This window comes from Myxocyprinus asiaticus, chromosome 19 (assembly GCF_019703515.2).
Source record: "Myxocyprinus asiaticus isolate MX2 ecotype Aquarium Trade chromosome 19, UBuf_Myxa_2, whole genome shotgun sequence".
NCBI lineage: Eukaryota > Metazoa > Chordata > Actinopteri > Cypriniformes > Catostomidae > Myxocyprinus > Myxocyprinus asiaticus.
In genome coordinates, this window is record NC_059362.1 from 46,127,708 (window position 1) to 46,149,608 (window position 21,901).

At 30.7% G+C, this 21,901-nt stretch overlaps 1 protein-coding gene across 8 annotated transcripts in view; it reads left to right on the forward strand.

Moving 5' to 3' along the window:
- LOC127409657 (phosphatase and actin regulator 1-like) overlaps positions 1-16,187 on the forward strand; it is a 66,876-nt gene extending 50,689 nt beyond the window's left edge. For 4 of the 8 annotated variants that reach the window (XM_051644381.1, XM_051644374.1, XM_051644380.1 and 1 more), the window contains exons 12-13: positions 12,092-12,168; positions 14,543-16,187. In XM_051644381.1, coding sequence (XP_051500341.1) covers positions 12,092-12,168; positions 14,543-14,558 — 93 coding nt within the window. In that variant the 3' untranslated portion in view covers positions 14,559-16,187. Of the gene's footprint in view, positions 1-10,976; positions 11,033-11,353; positions 11,416-11,647; positions 11,789-12,091; positions 12,169-14,542 lie in introns of all 8 variants that reach the window. The other 4 variants (XM_051644375.1, XM_051644376.1, XM_051644377.1 and 1 more) reach the window with 4 other exon arrangements.
- The last annotated feature ends 5,714 nt before the right edge of the window (positions 16,188-21,901 follow it).

The window sequence follows — 21,901 nt, forward strand, 5'->3', positions numbered from 1 at the left end:
GGTTTTCAGCTGTAATTTGTGGACAGTTTACATCATGCGCAAATTATTGCATAATGCTTTTACGTTTTATTCAAATAGTTTTACGAACGTTTTGCAGTAAAATTTGTCATTTCTGTGTAAAATGTTTAAGTTTTATGAAAATAGTTTTATAAAGGTTTTACACAGAAGTTTCTGGAAATTGATGCCAAATTTCTGTGTAAAACGTTTGTTTTACGTTTAATGAAAATAGTTTTACAAACGTTTAACACAGAAATTCGTTGACAGTTAATGCTAAATATCTGTAAAACATTCGTTTGACACTTTATGAAAAAAGTTTTCTGAAGGTTTTCAGCTGTAATTTGTGGACAGTTTACATCATGCGCAAATTATTGCATAATGCTTTTACGTTTTATTCAAATAGTTTTACGAACGTTTTGCACCGAAATGTGTGAACAAGTAACGTGTAATTTCTGTGTAAAAGGTTTGTTTTACGTTTAATAAAATAGTTTTATAAAGGTTTTACACAGAATTTTGTGGAAATTTATGCCGAATTTCTATATAAAACGTTTTTTTACGTTTAATGAAAGTAGTTTTACAAAAGTTTGTTGGCAGTTAACGCTAAATATCTGTAAAACATTCGTTTGACACTTTATGAAAATAGTTTTCTGAAGGTTTTCAGCTGTAATTTGTGGACAGTTTACATCATGCGCAAATTATTGCATAATGCTTTTACGTTTTATTCAAATAGTTTTACGAACGTTTTGCACCGAAATGTGTGAACAATTAACGTGTAATTTCTGTGTAAAAGGTTTGTTTTACGTTTAATAAAATAGTTTTATAAAGGTTTTACACAGAATTTTGTGGAAATTTATGCCGAATTTCTATATGAAACGTTTTTTTACGTTTAATGAAAGTAGTTTTACAAAAGTTTGTTGGCAGTTAACGCTAAATATCTGTAAAACATTCGTTTGACACTTTATGAAAATAGTTTTCTGAAGGTTTTCAGCTGTAATTTGTGGACAGTTTACATCATGCGCAAATTATTGCATAATGCTTTTACGTTTTATTCAAATAGTTTTACGAACGTTTTGCAGTAAAATTTGTCATTTCTGTGTAAAAGGTTTGTTTTACGTTTAATAAAATAGTTTTAGAAAGGTTTTACACAGAATTTTGTGGAAATTTATGCCGAATTTCTATATAAAACGTTTTTTTACGTTTAATGAAAGTAGTTTTACAAAAGTTTGTTGGCAGTTAACGCTAAATATCTGTAAAACATTCGTTTAACACTTTATGAAAATAGTTTTCTGAAGGTTTTCAGCTGTAATTTGTGGACAGTTTACATCATGCGCAAATTATTGCATAATGCTTTTACGTTTTATTCAAATAGTTTTACGAACGTTTTGCAGTAAAATTTGTCATTTCTGTGTAAAATGTTTAAGTTTTATGAAAATAGTTTTATAAAGGTTTTACACAGAAGTTTCTGGAAATTGATGCCAAATTTCTGTGTAAAACGTTTGTTTTACGTTTAATGAAAATAGTTTTACAAACGTTTAACACAGAAATTCGTTGACAGTTAATGCTAAATATCTGTAAAACATTCGTTTGACACTTTATGAAAAAGTTTTCTGAAGGTTTTCAGCTGTAATTTGTGGACAGTTTACATCATGCGCAAATTATTGCATAATGCTTTTACGTTTTATTCAAATAGTTTTACGAACATTTTGCACCGAAATGTGTGAACAATTAACGTGTAATTTCTGTGTAAAAGGTTTGTTTTACGTTTAATAAAATAGTTTTATAAAGGTTTTACACAGAATTTTGTGGAAATTTATGCCGAATTTCTATATAAAACGTTTTTTTACGTTTAATGAAAGTAGTTTTACAAAAGTTTGTTGGCAGTTAACGCTAAATGTCTGTAAAACATTCGTTTAACACTTTATGAAAATAGTTTTCTGAAGGTTTTCAGCTGTAATTTGTGGACAGTTTACATCATGCGCAAAATATTGCATAATGCTTTTACGTTTTATTCAAATAGTTTTACGAACGTTTTGCAGTAAAATTTGTCATTTCTGTGTAAAATGTTTAAGTTTTATGAAAATAGTTTTATAAAGGTTTTACACAGAAGTTTCTGGAAATTGATGCCAAATTTCTGTGTAAAACGTTTGTTTTACGTTTAATGAAAATAGTTTTACAAACGTTTTACACAGAAATTCGTTGACAGTTAATGCTAAATATCTGTAAAACATTCGTTTGACACTTTATGAAAAAAGTTTTCTGAAGGTTTTAAGCCGAAATTTGTGGAAAATTTACATCATGCGCAAATTATTGCATCATGTTTTTACGTTTTATGAAAATAGTTTTATGAACGTTTTGCACCGAAATGTGTGAACAATTAACGTGTCATTTCTGTGTAAAAGGTTTGTTTTATGTTTAATAAAATAGTTTTATAAAGGTTTTACACAGAATTTTGTGGAAATTTATGCCGAATTTCTATATAAAACGTTTTTTTACGTTTAATGAAAGTAGTTTTACAAAAGTTTGTTGGCAGTTAACGCTAAATATCTGTAAAACATTTGTTTAACACTTTATGAAAATAGTTTTCTGAAGGTTTTCAGCTGTAATTTGTGGACAGTTTACATCATGCGCAAATTATTGCATAATGCTTTTACGTTTTATTCAAATAGTTTTACGAACGTTTTGCAGTAAAAGTTGTCATTTCTGTGTAAAATGTTTAAGTTTTATGAAAATAGTTTTATAAAGGTTTAACACAGAAGTTTCTGGAAATTGATGCCAAATTTCTGTGTAAAACGTTTGTTTTACGTTTAATGAAAATAGTTTTACAAACGTTTAACACAGAAATTCGTTGACAGTTAATGCTAAATATCTGTAAAACATTCGTTTGACACTTTATGAAAAAAGTTTTCTGAAGGTTTTCAGCTGTAATTTGTGGACAGTTTACATCATGCGCAAATTATTGCATAATGCTTTTACGTTTTATTCAAATAGTTTTACGAACGTTTTGCACCGAAATGTGTGAACAATTAACGTGTAATTTCTGTGTAAAAGGTTTGTTTTACGTTTAATAAAATAGTTTTATAAAGGTTTTACACAGAATTTTGTGGAAATTTATGCCGAATTTCTATATAAAACGTTTTTTTACGTTTAATGAAAGTAGTTTTACAAAAGTTTGTTGGCAGTTAACGCTAAATGTCTGTAAAACATTCGTTTAACACTTTATGAAAATAGTTTTCTGAAGGTTTTCAGCTGTAATTTGTGGACAGTTTACATCATGCGCAAATTATTGCATAATGCTTTTACGTTTTATTCAAATAGTTTTACGAACGTTTTGCAGTAAAATTTGTCATTTCTGTGTAAAATGTTTAAGTTTTATGAAAATAGTTTTATAAAGGTTTTACACAGAAGTTTCTGGAAATTGATGCCAAATTTCTGTGTAAAACGTTTGTTTTACGTTTAATGAAAATAGTTTTACAAACGTTTTACACAGAAATTCGTTGACAGTTAATGCTAAATATCTGTAAAACATTCGTTTGACACTTTATGAAAAAAGTTTTCTGAAGGTTTTAAGCCGAAATTTGTGGAAAATTTACATCATGCGCAAATTATTGCATCATGTTTTTACGTTTTATGAAAATAGTTTTATGAACGTTTTGCACCGAAATGTGTGAACAATTAACGTGTCATTTCTGTGTATAAGGTTTGTTTTATGTTTAATAAAATAGTTTTATAAAGGTTTTACACAGAATTTTGTGGAAATTTATGCCGAATTTCTATATAAAACGTTTTTTTACGTTTAATGAAAGTAGTTTTACAAAAGTTTGTTGGCAGTTAACGCTAAATATCTGTAAAACATTTGTTTAACACTTTATGAAAATAGTTTTCTGAAGGTTTTCAGCTGTAATTTGTGGACAGTTTACATCATGCGCAAATTATTGCATAATGCTTTTACGTTTTATTCAAATAGTTTTACGAACGTTTTGCAGTAAAATTTGTCATTTCTGTGTAAAATGTTTAAGTTTTATGAAAATAGTTTTATAAAGGTTTAACACAGAAGTTTCTGGAAATTTATGCCAAATTTCTGTGTAAAACGTTTGTTTTACGTTTAATGAAAATAGTTTTACAAACGTTTAACACAGAAATTCGTTGACAGTTAATGCTAAATATCTGTAAAACATTCGTTTGACACTTTATGAAAAAAGTTTTCTGAAGGTTTTCAGCTGTAATTTGTGGACAGTTTACATCATGCGCAAATTATTGCATAATGCTTTTACGTTTTATTCAAATAGTTTTACGAACGTTTTGCACCGAAATGTGTGAACAATTAACGTGTAATTTCTGTGTAAAAGGTTTGTTTTACGTTTAATAAAATTGTTTTATAAAGGTTTTACACAGAATTTTGTGGAAATTTATGCCGAATTTCTATATAAAACGTTTTTACGTTTAATGAAAGTAGTTTTACAAAAGTTTGTTGGCAGTTAACGCTAAATATCTGTAAAACATTCGTTTGACACTTTATGAAAATAGTTTTCTGAAGGTTTTCAGCTGTAATTTGTGGACAGTTTACATCATGCGCAAATTATTGCATAATGCTTTTACGTTTTATTCAAATAGTTTTACGAACGTTTTGCAGTAAAATTTGTCATTTCTGTGTAAAATGTTTAAGTTTTATGAAAATAGTTTTATAAAGGTTTAACACAGAAGTTTCTGGAAATTGATGCCAAATTTCTGTGTAAAACGTTTGTTTTACGTTTAATGAAAATAGTTTTACAAACGTTTAACACAGAAATTCGTTGACAGTTAATGCTAAATATCTGTAAAACATTCGTTTGACACTTTATGAAAAAAGTTTTCTGAAGGTTTTAAGCCGAAATTTGTGGAAAATTTACATCATGCGCAAATTATTGCATCATGTTTTTACGTTTTATGAAAATAGTTTTATGAACGTTTTGCACCGAAATGTGTGAACAATTAACGTGTCATTTCTGTGTAAAAGGTTTGTTTTACGTTTAATAAAATAGTTTTAGAAAGGTTTTACACAGAATTTTGTGGAAATTTATGCCGAATTTCTATATAAAACGTTTTTTTACGTTTAATGAAAGTAGTTTTACAAAAGTTTGTTGGCAGTTAACGCTAAATATCTGTAAAACATTCGTTTAACACTTTATGAAAATAGTTTTCTGAAGGTTTTCAGCTGTAATTTGTGGACAGTTTACATCATGCGCAAATTATTGCATAATGCTTTTACGTTTTATTCAAATAGTTTTACGAACGTTTTGCAGTAAAATTTGTCATTTCTGTGTAAAATGTTTAAGTTTTATGAAAATAGTTTTATAAAGGTTTTACACAGAAGTTTCTGGAAATTGATGCCAAATTTCTGTGTAAAACGTTTGTTTTACGTTTAATGAAAATAGTTTTACAAACGTTTTACACAGAAATTCGTTGACAGTTAATGCTAAATATCTGTAAAACATTCGTTTGACACTTTATGAAAAAAGTTTTCTGAAGGTTTTAAGCCGAAATTTGTGGAAAATTTACATCATGCGCAAATTATTGCATCATGTTTTTACGTTTTATGAAAATAGTTTTATGAACGTTTTGCACCGAAATGTGTGAACAATTAACGTGTCATTTCTGTGTATAAGGTTTGTTTTATGTTTAATAAAATAGTTTTATAAAGGTTTTACACAGAATTTTGTGGAAATTTATGCCGAATTTCTATATAAAACGTTTTTTTACGTTTAATGAAAGTAGTTTTACAAAAGTTTGTTGGCAGTTAACGCTAAATATCTGTAAAACATTTGTTTAACACTTTATGAAAATAGTTTTCTGAAGGTTTTCAGCTGTAATTTGTGGACAGTTACATCATGCGCAAATTATTGCATAATGCTTTTACGTTTTATTCAAATAGTTTTACGAACGTTTTGCAGTAAAATTTGTCATTTCTGTGTAAAATGTTTAAGTTTTATGAAAATAGTTTTATAAAGGTTTAACACAGAAGTTTCTGGAAATTTATGCCAAATTTCTGTGTAAAACGTTTGTTTTACGTTTAATGAAAATAGTTTTACAAACGTTTAACACAGAAATTCGTTGACAGTTAATGCTAAATATCTGTAAAACATTCGTTTGACACTTTATGAAAAAAGTTTTCTGAAGGTTTTCAGCTGTAATTTGTGGACAGTTTACATCATGCGCAAATTATTGCATAATGCTTTTACGTTTTATTCAAATAGTTTTACGAACGTTTTGCAGTAAAATTTGTCATTTCTGTGTAAAATGTTTAAGTTTTATGAAAATAGTTTTATAAAGGTTTTACACAGAAGTTTCTGGAAATTGATGCCAAATTTCTGTGTAAAACGTTTGTTTTACGTTTAATGAAAATAGTTTTACAAACGTTTTACACAGAAATTCGTTGACAGTTAATGCTAAATATCTGTAAAACATTCGTTTGACACTTTATGAAAAAAGTTTTCTGAAGGTTTTAAGCCGAAATTTGTGGAAAATTTACATCATGCGCAAATTATTGCATCATGTTTTTACGTTTTATGAAAATAGTTTTATGAACGTTTTGCACCGAAATGTGTGAACAATTAACGTGTCATTTCTGTGTATAAGGTTTGTTTTATGTTTAATAAAATAGTTTTATAAAGGTTTTACACAGAATTTTGTGGAAATTTATGCCGAATTTCTATATAAAACGTTTTTTTACGTTTAATGAAAGTAGTTTTACAAAAGTTTGTTGGCAGTTAACGCTAAATATCTGTAAAACATTTGTTTAACACTTTATGAAAATAGTTTTCTGAAGGTTTTCAGCTGTAATTTGTGGACAGTTTACATCATGCGCAAATTATTGCATAATGCTTTTACGTTTTATTCAAATAGTTTTACGAACGTTTTGCAATAAAATTTGTCATTTCTGTGTAAAATGTTTAAGTTTTATGAAAATAGTTTTATAAAGGTTTAACACAGAAGTTTCTGGAAATTTATGCCAAATTTCTGTGTAAAACGTTTGTTTTACGTTTAATGAAAATAGTTTTACAAACGTTTAACACAGAAATTCGTTGACAGTTAATGCTAAATATCTGTAAAACATTCGTTTGACACTTTATGAAAAAAGTTTTCTGAAGGTTTTCAGCTGTAATTTGTGGACAGTTTACATCATGCGCAAATTATTGCATAATGCTTTTACGTTTTATTCAAATAGTTTTACGAACGTTTTGCACCGAAATGTGTGAACAATTAACGTGTAATTTCTGTGTAAAAGGTTTGTTTTACGTTTAATAAAATAGTTTTATAAAGGTTTTACACAGAATTTTGTGGAAATTTATGCCGAATTTCTATATAAAACGTTTTTTTACGTTTAATGAAAGTAGTTTTACAAAAGTTTGTTGGCAGTTAACGCTAAATATCTGTAAAACATTCGTTTGACACTTTATGAAAATAGTTTTCTGAAGGTTTTCAGCTGTAATTTGTGGACAGTTTACATCATGCGCAAATTATTGCATAATGCTTTTACGTTTTATTCAAATAGTTTTACGAACGTTTTGCAGTAAAATTTGTCATTTCTGTGTAAAAGGTTTGTTTTACGTTTAATAAAATAGTTTTAGAAAGGTTTTACACAGAATTTTGTGGAAATTTATGCCGAATTTCTATATAAAACGTTTTTTTACGTTTAATGAAAGTAGTTTTACAAAAGTTTGTTGGCAGTTAACGCTAAATATCTGTAAAACATTCGTTTAACACTTTATGAAAATAGTTTTCTGAAGGTTTTCAGCTGTAATTTGTGGACAGTTTACATCATGCGCAAATTATTGCATAATGCTTTTACGTTTTATTCAAATAGTTTTACGAACGTTTTGCAGTAAAATTTGTCATTTCTGTGTAAAATGTTTAAGTTTTATGAAAATAGTTTTATAAAGGTTTTACACAGAAGTTTCTGGAAATTGATGCCAAATTTCTGTGTAAAACGTTTGTTTTACGTTTAATGAAAATAGTTTTACAAACGTTTAACACAGAAATTCGTTGACAGTTAATGCTAAATATCTGTAAAACATTCGTTTGACACTTTATGAAAAAAGTTTTCTGAAGGTTTTCAGCTGTAATTTGTGGACAGTTTACATCATGCGCAAATTATTGCATAATGCTTTTACGTTTTATTCAAATAGTTTTACGAACATTTTGCACCGAAATGTGTGAACAATTAACGTGTAATTTCTGTGTAAAAGGTTTGTTTTACGTTTAATAAAATAGTTTTATAAAGGTTTTACACAGAATTTTGTGGAAATTTATGCCGAATTTCTATATAAAACGTTTTTTTACGTTTAATGAAAGTAGTTTTACAAAAGTTTGTTGGCAGTTAACGCTAAATGTCTGTAAAACATTCGTTTAACACTTTATGAAAATAGTTTTCTGAAGGTTTTCAGCTGTAATTTGTGGACAGTTTACATCATGCGCAAAATATTGCATAATGCTTTTACGTTTTATTCAAATAGTTTTACGAACGTTTTGCAGTAAAATTTGTCATTTCTGTGTAAAATGTTTAAGTTTTATGAAAATAGTTTTATAAAGGTTTTACACAGAAGTTTCTGGAAATTGATGCCAAATTTCTGTGTAAAACGTTTGTTTTACGTTTAATGAAAATAGTTTTACAAACGTTTTACACAGAAATTCGTTGACAGTTAATGCTAAATATCTGTAAAACATTCGTTTGACACTTTATGAAAAAGTTTTCTGAAGGTTTTAAGCCGAAATTTGTGGAAAATTTACATCATGCGCAAATTATTGCATCATGTTTTTACGTTTTATGAAAATAGTTTTATGAACGTTTTGCACCGAAATGTGTGAACAATTAACGTGTCATTTCTGTGTAAAAGGTTTGTTTTATGTTTAATAAAATAGTTTTATAAAGGTTTTACACAGAATTTTGTGGAAATTTATGCCGAATTTCTATATAAAACGTTTTTTTACGTTTAATGAAAGTAGTTTTACAAAAGTTTGTTGGCAGTTAACGCTAAATATCTGTAAAACATTTGTTTAACACTTTATGAAAATAGTTTTCTGAAGGTTTTCAGCTGTAATTTGTGGACAGTTTACATCATGCGCAAATTATTGCATAATGCTTTTACGTTTTATTCAAATAGTTTTACGAACGTTTTGCAGTAAAAGTTGTCATTTCTGTGTAAAATGTTTAAGTTTTATGAAAATAGTTTAGCAAACATTTTACACCGAAATGTATGGACAAATTATGTAATATTTCTGTTTTCTGTTTTTTAATGCAAATAGTTTTATGAATATTTTACATTGAAATTTAGTTTTCTTAATGTTTACACTGAAAGTTGAGGATAATTTGGGTAAATAATTTGTTTAATATTTTATGAAAATAGTTTTACACCAAAATTTAGTTTTACGAACTATTTACATTGAAATTTGTGGACAGTTTACACAAAAGTTCTGTGTAAAAAGGTAATTTAACATTTTTTGTAAAAAGTTCTACGAGCATTTCACATCGGAACAATATGTGGACAATTTGTGCAAAATTTCTCGATAAAACGTTCGTTTTATGTTTTATGCAAATAGATTTCTGAATATTTTACACCAAAATTTTGATTTATGAACAATTTACACCAAAATTTGTGGACAATTTACAAAAAATTTCTGTCTAAAATTTTCATTTTTACGTTTTATGAAAATAGTTTTATGAATGTTTTACACCAAAATATGTGGACAATTTACAAAATATTTCGGAGTTAAACGTTCGTTTTAAGTTTTATGCAAATAGCTTTATGAATGTTTTCCACTGAAATTTACTTTAATGAACAATTTGACCGAAATATGTGGACAATTTACGCAAAATTTATTTTTATGAAAATAGTTTTATGAACATTTTACACTGAGATTTGGGGAAATTTATGCGAAATTTTTGTGGAAAATGTTCGTTTTATTTTCAATGAAAATAGATTCAAGAAAGTTTTACATTGAAATTTGTGGAAATTTTATACGAAATTTCAGTGTAAAATGTTCATTTTTAAGTTTAATGCCAATAGTTTTATTAATGTTTTACACTGACATTTTTTGATAATTTATGCAAAATTTGCGTAAAGAATTTGTTTTATGTTCTATGAAAATAGTTTTACACCAAAATTTAGTTTTATGAACGATAACATTGAAATTTGTGGACAGTTTACACTAAATTTCTGTGTAAAAAGTTAATTTAACATTTTATGTAAAACGTTTTACGAGCATTTCACACCGGAACAATTTGTGCAAAATTTCTCTATAAAACGTTCGTTTTCTGTTTTATGAAAGTAGTTATATGAACGATTTACACCAAAATTTGTGGACAATTTACACAAACTTTCTGTGTAAAATTTTCATTTTTACATTTTATGAAAATAGTTTTACGAACATTTTAGACCAAAATATGTGGACAATTTACATAATATTTCGGAGTTAAATGTTCGTTTTAAGTTTTATGCAAATAGTTTTATTAATGTTTTCCACCGAAATTTACTTTAATGAACGATTTAACCGAAGTATGTGGACAATTTATGCAAAATTTCTGTGTAAAAAAATTCATTTGACGTTTTATGAAAATAGTTCTATGAACATTTTACACTGAGATTTGTGGAAAATTTATGCGAAATTTTTGTGGAAAATGTTCGTTTTACTTTCAATAAAAATAGTTTCAAGAAAGTTTTACATTGAAATTTGTGGAAAATTTATGTGAAATTTCAGTGCAAAACTGTTTTACGTTTTATTCAAATAAGTTACGGACATTTTACACCTAAATATGTGGATAATTTACATAATTTTTTTTTACGTTTAAACGTTTTTAAAACCAGCCTTGCTTAAGTTAATCATATTTTTACGTTTTATGAAAATAGTTTTACGAACGTTTTACACATTTTTTTACTGTGTACTTTTGTGTAGATGATCTTTTTATTTTTTACTTTCCAAAATAAAGTTTATCTGTCTGTCTGCAGTCGACTCAGCCAGCGACCATCAGCAGAAGAACTAGAACAGAGAAACATCCTCAAACGTAAGTTCTTCAAACATCTACACCAGCTGACGTTTAGTGACATTAAAGTCTTCATTATAGGACTTTGTAAATTTCTAAATTAATATTTGAACTGAACAGGCCACACAAAGGTTACTCAGAAACACTAAAGGGAGATAGAGCAAGTTTGTCTGCGTAATTTTTAATTGTTGGTCTGTGTACTTGTGCGACTTTTGTCATTGCATGTTGTTTGCTGTTTTTTAGCATCGTGCACCATGAGCGTTACATTTTTAAGACGCCAATCAAGTTAAAAATAGTTCAATTTTGCAAAACATTTTTGTCTTCTCTCTGTCTTTCGTTCAGCTCGGAATGAACAGGACGAGTTAGAAGAGAAAAAAGAATTAAAGAAAAGACTCTCAAGGAAGGTGAGACGACAAGAGATTTTCCTGAAACTAGAGATTTTAGGATTTTCAGACTGTGTTCCTATAGCAACACACTATTTTGGGTTACGGCACAGATTCGATTAGAGTTTAGATACATCTTTATGTGTGTTTGTGATGCTTGTGATATATCAAATGTTTGTAAATTGCTGTAGAAATGTCATGACTCTGGTTTTTAGTGCTTTAATTACATTTCCTTTCAATTCTGTGGGTGTAGTTGAGTCAGAGGCCGACTGTAGAGGAGCTCAGAAAGGCAAAGATTCTCATCCGCTTCAGTGATTATGTAGAAGTTGCAGAAGCTCAAGATTACGACCGTCGAGCGGACAAACCCTGGACACGACTCACTGCTGCGGACAAGGTTCACTTGCTTTAAACTGCCTACCTAATAAAGACTGAGTAAATGATGACATCATTTTCATTTTTGAGTGAACTTTAAGGCTTGTTTTCAAGAATCTTAGAAATCTGGCAGTGTAATAAGTCAATATACACATATATTCAAGATATATTATCTTAAAACAAGCTTTAATATCTTATAGGTTAATTCAGCATTTTAAAGGGGTGTTTGGGCATTTGTACTAATAAACATTGTGTATTGGCATAACTACTTGAAAAGTTACATTCTTATCATTACTTATGGAGTTCTGAATTATGTCTCTTGCAGGCTGCCATACGTAAAGAACTCAATGAGTTTAAGAGCTCAGAGATGGAGGTACACGAGTCGAGTCGACATCTAACCAGGTGATCAAACTCTTACGCAATTTCCGTGTAAAACATTTATAAAACCAGTCTTGCGTAAATTATTGCGTCATGCTTTTACGTTTTATTAAAATAGTTTTATGAACGTTTTGCACCGAAATGTGTGAACAATTAACGTGTAATTTCTGTGTAAAACGTTTGTTTTACGTTTAATGAAAATAGTTTTACAAACGTTTTACACAGAAATACGTTGACAGTTAATGCTAAATATCTGTAAAACATTCGTTTGACACTTTATGAAAAAAGTTTTCTGAAGGTTTTCAGCTGTAATTTGTGGACAGTTTACATCATGCGCAAATTATTGCATAATGCTTTTACGTTTTATTAAAATAGTTTTATGAATGTTTTGCACCGAAATGTGTGAACAATTAACGTGTAATTTCTGTGTAAAAGGTTTGTTTTACGTTTAATAAAATAGTTTTATAAAGGTTTTACACAGAATTTTGTGGAAATTTATGCCGAATTTCTATATAAAACGTTTTTTTACGTTTAATGAAAGTAGTTTTACAAAAGTTTGTTGGCAGTTAACGCTAAATATCTGTAAAACATTCGTTTAACACTTTATGAAAACAGTTTTCTGAAGGTTTTCAGCTGTAATTTGTGGAAAATTTACATCATGCGCAAATTATTGCATAATGCTTTTACGTTTTATTCAAATAGTTTTACGAACGTTTTGCAGTAAAATTTGTCATTTCTGTGTAAAATGTTTAAGTTTTATGAAAATAGTTTTATAAAGGTTTTACACAGAAGTTTCTGGAAATTTATGCCAAATTTCTGTGTAAAACGTTTGTTTTACGTTTAATGAAAATAGTTTTACAAACGTTTAACACAGAAATTCGTTGGCAGTTAATGCTAAATATCTGTAAAACATTCGTTTGACACTTTATGAAAATAGTTTTCTGAAGGTTTTCAGCTGTTATTTGTGGACAGTTTACATCATGCGCAAATTATTGCATAATGCTATTACGTTTTATTAAAATAGTTTTCTGAAGGTTTTCAGCTGTAATTTGTGGACAGTTTACATCATGCGCAAATTATTGCATAATGCTTTTACGTTTTATTAAAATAGTTTTATGAACGTTTTGCACCGAAATGTGTGAACAATTAACGTGTAATTTCTGTGTAAAAGGTTTGTTTTACGTTTAATAAAATAGTTTTATAAAGGTTTTACACAGAATTTTGTGGAAATTTATGCCGAATTTCTATATAAAACGTTTTTTTACGTTTAATGAAAGTAGTTTTACAAAAGTTTGTTGACAGTTAACGCTAAATATCTGTAAAACATTCGTTTAACACTTTATGAAAATAGTTTTCTGAAGGTTTTCAGCTGTAATTTGTGGAAAATTTACATCATGCGCAAATTATTGCATAATGCTTTTACGTTTTATTCAAATAGTTTTACGAACGTTTTGCAGTAAAATTTGTCATTTCTGTGTAAAATGTTTAAGTTTTATGAAAATAGATTTATAAAGGTTTTACACAGAAGTTTCTGGAAATTTATGCCAAATTTCTGTGTAAAACGTTTGTTTTACGTTTAATGAAAATAGTTTTACAAAAGTTTGTTGACAGTTAACGCTAAATATCTGTAAAACATTCATTTAACACTTTATGAAAAAAGTTTTCTGAAGGTTTTAAGCCGTAATTTTTGGACAGTTTACATCATGCGCAAATTATTGCATAATGCTTTTACGTTTTATTCAAATAGTTTTACGAACGTTTTGCAGTAAAATTTGTCATTTCTGTGTAAAAGTTTTATGAAAATAGTTTTATGAACGTTTTGCACGGAAATGTGTGAACTATTAACGTGTAATTTCTGTGTAAAAGGTTTGTTTTATGTTTAATGAAATAGTTTTATAAAGTTTTTACGCAGTAGTTTGTGGAAATTTATGCCGAATTTAGTGTAAAACGTTCGTAAAACCAGTCTTCCGTAAATTATTGCATCATGGTTTTTGTTTTTATTAAAATAGATTTACGGACATTTTAGACAGAAATCTGTGGACAATTAATGTGAAAATTCTGTGTAAACGTTCATTTTATGTTTAATGAAAATAGTTAGACAAATACTTGCGGACAATTTACAGTACATCTTGCGCAAATTATTGTATAATGTTTTTGGCTTTTATTAAAATAGCTTTACAGATGTTTTACACAGGAATTGTTGGTAAAACCATTCTTTCAAAAATTGACAATTTACATAAGAGTTTACCCAGAAAGTGTAAATATTTGGATGCATTTTAAGAGTTTATTCCATTGAAACAGCACATTCGCACACTATCCACAGTATACATACTACAGAAATAGTATGAGTATGCTATTCTGAACACAGACAGTCTTTTTTTCTCTTCTTGCATTGCAGGTTTCATCGACCGTAGAGGTGGACTACAGCCCATGATGGAACCAGTGAACACTCTTTAAGGAGCTGTTAAACTTTAATCAGACTTTGGTGACTCTTAAGGCGAGACAGGAATCACCACGTAGGAAAGACTGCCGATCGGATACAGCTCAGAGCATCCGATCCCGAGTTCATCCTCCAAGAGTATCGCCCTGCGTGCACTGACCAATTCACAGCGGAAAGATTTTAGGATTGTTGTCAGTGGGGCCATTGTGTGTGTGTGTGTGAGAGAGAAAGAGAGCTTTTTGTGTGTGGAAATATGTGTATATTCTGAACAATAACGTTTAAAAATCTGAAATATATGTGCTTATTTCCATTCATTTTTATTTTACTGGATGACAGTTTTTAATTCAGCAGATAGCGTGGTGGATTTTCTAAATAATTCCACTTTCCGGAAACACAACAGAAATGACTTTTATACAGAAAACGTCTTTAACTCTTAAAACGCCTTTAACCGGCTAGCTTTCATGACATGCCCACAGTGGAGGAGGTCTTGACGGACATGTGCTACATTTGAGTGACAGGACAAAGCAATAATGTGTTAAAGCCTTGATATGCGTCCTGTTTTCGAACAAGATCGCTTTCATTTTTTTTTTTTCTCAGTGTGTTCTCAGAGCTGCAGTTAAACTCCCTACATTTTAATAAACAAGTGCTTGGCTGAAGTTTGCCAAGTATGGTGTGGGGCGCATTATTTGGAGCAGGGGCGTAGCAGTCATTTTAAAAGTGGGGGGGACACAGCTGTCGGTCGGTGGCTCAGACCCAACACTTACAGTGCAGTATTAATATATTACAGTATATATTAATGTACAAGCACGATATAAGTATTATATTCATATATGCATATTATATACTTTTAATATTTGAAGTATTTTAAAGATTCAAGTATTGCAAAAATAAAGGGCATCCTGCTTCTGTTTCACACATGACAATAAAAGACTGAGCACAAGCTGGTCCTGAATAAATTATTTAATCAATTAAATAATGCCAAATGTGCATGTGCACAGTTTTATTTTTTACTCTGTGCATTGTGGGGTTTTAAATGTATCCAAGTGGCTCGAGTGTTTTGACTACGTTCACCAACATTCGTTCAGATCCATTTAAAGATTCAGTGACCATTTCTGCTGATGCCAGAAGGTGACAAATGAGCGTCTTGTGTGAAATGAGTTAATCACTGAATCAATGATCAAAAGAACATTTTAATCCTTTAAAATGTGTATGTCTACAGACCTATAAAGAGAAATTTCCCTACAGTTTCTGAGCATTTAACAAAAGACAACAATAATAGTCTTATAATAATTATAATTATAATGAGTTTCAATAACGTGCGGACATTTTCATGTATAAAAAAGTGTGTGTGCATATCGAATGACTTCATTAAAATGCATAAGTGTTATAAGAACAGCAGATCGATCTTATTTCTTGCAGTTTGTCGACTGCACACCAACACAGAGGTAAAAAACAGGAGCTGATATTAAAAATAGCTTTACATATTTAACACAGATCTAGTAATCTGCTTAAATTGGTAAAAACAACCGTTCAAACTATTACCTCATAAACATAATGTAAAAATCATAACTTAATGAAGACTCATGTGCTGATATAAACTCTTACAATGTGACTTAAGAAGTCCTGTTGTTTGTTTCTGCAGTGCATTTCATGTAATTCTGTCAATCAAGAACGATATGCCGATAAATAACTCTCATTTGTGTGTTCCTCATCTCTAGAGTATTCATTTAGATCAACATCAATGCCGATAAAATACATGGATAAATGAGCATTGTTGAAAGCAACTTTGTAGAAATGAACGGAGCCGCGTTGATTAGACTGTCTGTCTGACGGCCTGTTATGTAAGGGTTGTTATGGCTCATTAAACTCACCTGTGATTGGCTGGATGGTCGCTCAATCAGCCCAGAGTAATAAAACGCAAAGAATACAGTAAACAAATCCACCACTTGGTATGGGTTTAGCTTGGAAAAGTGCCGGGGACAAAAATCACCTTTTTAAAGAGTGCGGGGGACGTGTCCCCCCACGTCTCCCGCGGCTGCTACGCCCTTGGTTTTAGAGCACACCCTTTAAACTTGCTCTACAGGGCGCTGTGTTACCAAAATGGGGGTTCATATTCGAGAGAGACAAAATAATCAGTGTTATGTTTTTTTTTTTTTCACATTTTATTGTCAGTGATCACACAGAAATTGTGAAACAATGTGTGACAATACATTATGTTTTTTAACTGACTTTTATACACAATTGGCATTAAACATTAAAGGAAAAGTTAACACAAAATGAAAATTGTCATTATTTACTCACCTTCATGTCATTCTAAACCCATATGATGTTATTTTATGGACTTCTGTTATAATTTTTTGGTGTTTTTAGAGCTTGACAGCTGAGGTCACTATTAATTATAGTATGTACAGTTGGGAAAGTCCGGAAGCCCTGAACTGCACTGTGAAAAATTTTTTACTAGGTGAATTTTTTGTATTATGTTTTTTTTGGCGTCTTAGTGCCTTCCTGAGCCTAATGCCTACAAATACTTTTCTCTCTCTCAAAAAATTTCTGTCTCAAAAAAATTTTCTCCTCAAGAGGCAACACGAGAATTGTTTTTATTATTAATATATAAAAATTGTTTTGCTTACTGATAGTGGCACCTGGTGGCCAAGGTTGGTACTGCATGCTAATTGTTAGCTAGCAAGCAAAAAAAAAAAAAAAAATCTCATGTGTTGCCTCCTCAGGATAAAAATATTATTATTATTATTATTATTATTTTAATTTATGTATTTTTGAAAAAAAAATGTTGAGAACATTTTTTTTTTGTTGATAATTTTTTTTTTTTTTTTTTTTTGAGAATTTTTTTTTTTTTAATAATTTTTTTATTTTTTGAGAGAGAATTTTATTTTATTTATTTATTTATTTATTTTTGTAAGACAGGCTCAGGAATGCACCAAGACACTTAAGTATTTTCAGGGCTTCCATAGAAAACTTGTTTTATTGTGTTCCACATAAAAAAATAACAGCATACGACTTTGGAACGACATGAGGTTAATTTCTGGGCAAACTTTTCCTTTTAAGTGTAAAACACAAACCTCTCACAGAAGTGCAGTAAGTCATATGTTTTGAATAATTGATATGTGTTTTCCATTTACAGTCCGTTAACGTCGCTCTCTTGCGCTGCTGCTATTAGCTCAGAAACCCGCGAAGAGAGCGCACATGCATGTCATGTTACTGTCACTCTGGGATGATGTATGCAGATCATTGTGTAAAGGAACTTAATAAAAGTACCACACACACACTTTTGACGCATGGAGTCGTGAGCTTGTGTTTCTTGTTAGTTAGCAATGTTTAGAAAGTCTTGTTCCAATGCGCTGGCCTCCAAAGTCAGGATGTTAAACTTACAGTTTCAGTCACATTTAAAATGCCCCAAAAATAATGATGTCCTCATTAGGACAATTAATGTGGTGGTCTCACACAGCGTGCATGGGTGTCCCATAGTGTTTGTGCCACTGGTCTATGGCTTCTGTGACTATGGCGTCTGTGTTTTCCTGCGGCGTCTGTCGAGAGAATGTGCAAATACAAAAGTGTTCAGGGGTTTAGTAGTGTTTTAAATAGGTACATTTATGTTGGACAATGTTATTAACATAAGTGAAAAAGCTAAATTACAGAAAAATATGGGAATGATCCATACAAGAACCCCTTAAACTCTGGTGCATTTTTGGGCTGCCGCCAGCCATTTTTCACACTCAAATTTAAAAGCTCACCATTTGCACATACTGTGGACTAACTGCAAAAAATTGGTCTAATTTTTCAGATAACCTCCCAAATAAAATTAAAAACACTCCAATTATTCATAAATAATATTGTATGCATTTATAATCTTATGATAAACAGAATAATAAAAAAAGTTTTGTTGTCCTAACTTTGTAAACATGTAATTCTGGTTCTGTTCACTCTACCTCACTTTGAAAAGCGTCATTTTATTCCACTAGAAGGCAGCAAGCACTAGAAATTATTTTTTTTTCTCTCTCACATTCCATCACAATATACAGATCTGAAATGCAGGTGGCGCTCTAACACATTTTAGCCCTCACAGATGTGCTTGTCCATAGACATTCAGTCTAATTTTCAGTTCAAGCACCACCCTTGATGTTTCATTGAATATCTCGGCCTATGAGTGGACTACAAGCCCAATCTTGGTGTCATTAGAAAGCTGAGATCCACCCCTTTGTGATGATGTAAAATTGATTGATTGATTTTATCATCAATAGTCGAAAAAATATTTTCTGAAGGTTTGTTTTGCATGCTTTTCCTTCTGGGAGGCATATTTTCTTCTGGACATCTAAAATATAACATTGGATTATTCACACAAACAAGCCCACAAACAAGTAAAAATGGCTCATATTTTAGAAAACTCCCTAAGGTAAAAACTGATATAAAGTTTTGAGCTATTTGGGGCTTACAGCAGCAGTTATCGGTGCATAAAAGAGACGTTTGTATTTGATGACTTACATAAATCATATTTCACTTTTTGATTCTTTTGAAAATATTTTGAACAGTGGTATTAGTGCACATAAATTAACTATACAGTCACATTCCTGAGAATGAGAGCTTTCATTTGATATGTGACTTGTCTATTTAGGTGCTATGTGAAGGACTTTTATTTTTATATAAATATTTCTACCTCATTACCTCTAGGGGGCGCTAATTTTCAACGCGAATGTTTTGAGGCTTTATTTTGTTATTTTATGTAACACAAATGCAGAACTGATGGTTATCTCTGAAAAGTTCAGATTCTAAGCTTTCAAGTGATACTTCATATGCCCGAATTATGTTTACGGAGACTTTAACGTTTTAAACGTACATTTTTCGCAATATGGAAATGTCCATTACAGCAGAAAATAATTTCTACTCATTCCTGGGTTTGTAAAAACAAAACTTGTGTTACGGTGAAGCACTTAACATGGAAGTCAACCATTAAGGAGAGTTTTAAAGCAGAATAAGTAGAATTGTGAATCACATAATTTTGTCAATGCATCACACACATGAATTATTCAGAAAAACACATTTATTATTTACATTTACATTTATTATTTGAACTGTAAAGTTGTCTATATTGTAATGACACCCGTTTTGCCACATGAAAAAAGTGCTTTGGTAAACTATAATTATGAGATGAAAAAGTCAGAATTATTAGATTCAAAGTCATAATTTTGACATAAGTCACGATTATGAGATACAAAGTCATAATTATAAGATATAATTGTCAGTTACAATACCATTCAACCAAGATTTCTAGTTCATCCACTAATTAACCAGAGGATTAAACTTGTTGTTTCTTGATTATGAACTGTATAAAATAACATAATTATGACCTTTTATCACATAATTATCACCATCTCATAATTTTGACTTTTTGTTATTATAAATTACTTTTTATCTTAACGTTATGACTTAATATCATAAATGATTTACAATCCAAATCTCAGAATTATATAATTATAATTTTCTAGTTTATTTCTGTCATAATTATGACCTTTTTATTTTATAATTTAATTGATCTCATAATTATCAATTACTACCTCATAAATTTGACTCATAAATATGACTTTTTATCTTAAAATTATGACAATCTCATAATTGACTTACTATCATATTTTTGACTATCATATAATTATGACTTTTTTATCATACATATGACTTATAATTTTGACTTATTATTATTATGACTTATCACATAATTATGAATTGTTATCTTAAAATTATAACAATCTCTTAATTTTTTATTTTTGTTATAAATATTACTATCTTAAAGTTATGACTTAATCTCATAATTGATTTACTATCATAATATCATAATTATTTTTTGTCATATGGCTCATAATTTTGAGTTTTTATCTCATAAGTATCTCATAATTATGACTTACCAAAGCATGATTTTTGTTTTTCAATGTGGCGGAAATGGATTGTAGTTCGGGCAGTGGGAATACATTTCTAGGCGGATGAACTTCTAGTTGTGTTACCGATGTAGTGTGACCTCTGTAAACTGGACTCTGGTAAACAGCATCTGAACCAGAGCGAGTACGACAATTTGGGGCCTGGGAATCTCAGCGAGTATTGATGCTGACTACCACACCTGGAGTCAGGAGTTTGAGTCCAGGGCGTGCTGAGTGACTCCAGCCAGGTCTCCTAAGCAACCAAATTGGCCCGTTTGCTAGGGAGGGTAGAGTCACATGGGGTAACCTCCTCGTGGTCACTATAATGTGGTTCACTCTCGGTGGGGTGCGTGATGAGTTGTGCGTGGATGCCACGGAGAATAGCGTGAAGCCTCCACACCCGCTACGTCTCCGCGGTAACGTGCTCAACAAGCCACGTGATAAGATGCACGGATTGACGGTCTCAGACGCGGAGGCAACTTAGAGCGCATTGGGAACTGGGCATTCCAAATTGGGGAGAAAAAATTGAGAAAATCAAGAGAGAAAAAAAAGAAGTTGCCAATTTAAGTTTACAAGAAGTTTTCAGTTTGGACCATGGCATGATTGTTGGTGCTACACAGGATGGGCATTTCTAAACAACCCAATGAAAGTAGGGAATCTCAATGTAGTAATCAGTGGGCATTTCCAAACCAGGATGGGCATTTATTTTTTTATTTGTATCCCCTTTTCTTCCAATTTGGAATGCCCAATACCCACTACTTAGTTAGTCCCCATGGTGGTGCGGTTACTTACCTCAATCCGGGTGGTGGAGGACAAGTCTCAGTTGCCTCTACTTCTGAGACCATCAATCCGTGCATCTTATCACGTGACTTGTTGTGCATGACACCGCAGAGACTCACAGCATGTGGAGGCTCATGCAACTCTCTGTGATCCACACACAACTTACCACACGCCCCATTGAGAGCGAGAACCACTAATTGCAATCATGAGGAGGTTACCCCATGTGACTCTACCCTCCCTAGCAACCGGGCCAATTTGATTGCTTAGGAGACCTGGCTGGAGTCACTCAGCACACCCTGGATTCGAACTCGCAACTCTAGGGGTGAGAGTCAGCGTCAATACTCGCTGAGCTATCCAGGCCCCTGCCAGGATGGGTGTTTTAAACTATCCAATGAAAGTAGGGAATCTCAGTGTTGTAATCAGTGGGCATTTCCAAACCAGGATGAGCGTTTCTAAACAATCCAATGAAAGAAGGGAATCAGTGGGCGTTTCCAAACAGGATGGGCGTTTCTAAACTATCCAATGAAAGAAGGGAATCAGTGGGCGTTTCCAAACAGGATGGGCGTTTCTAAACTATCCAATGAAAGAAGGGAATCAGTGGGCGTTTCCAAACAGG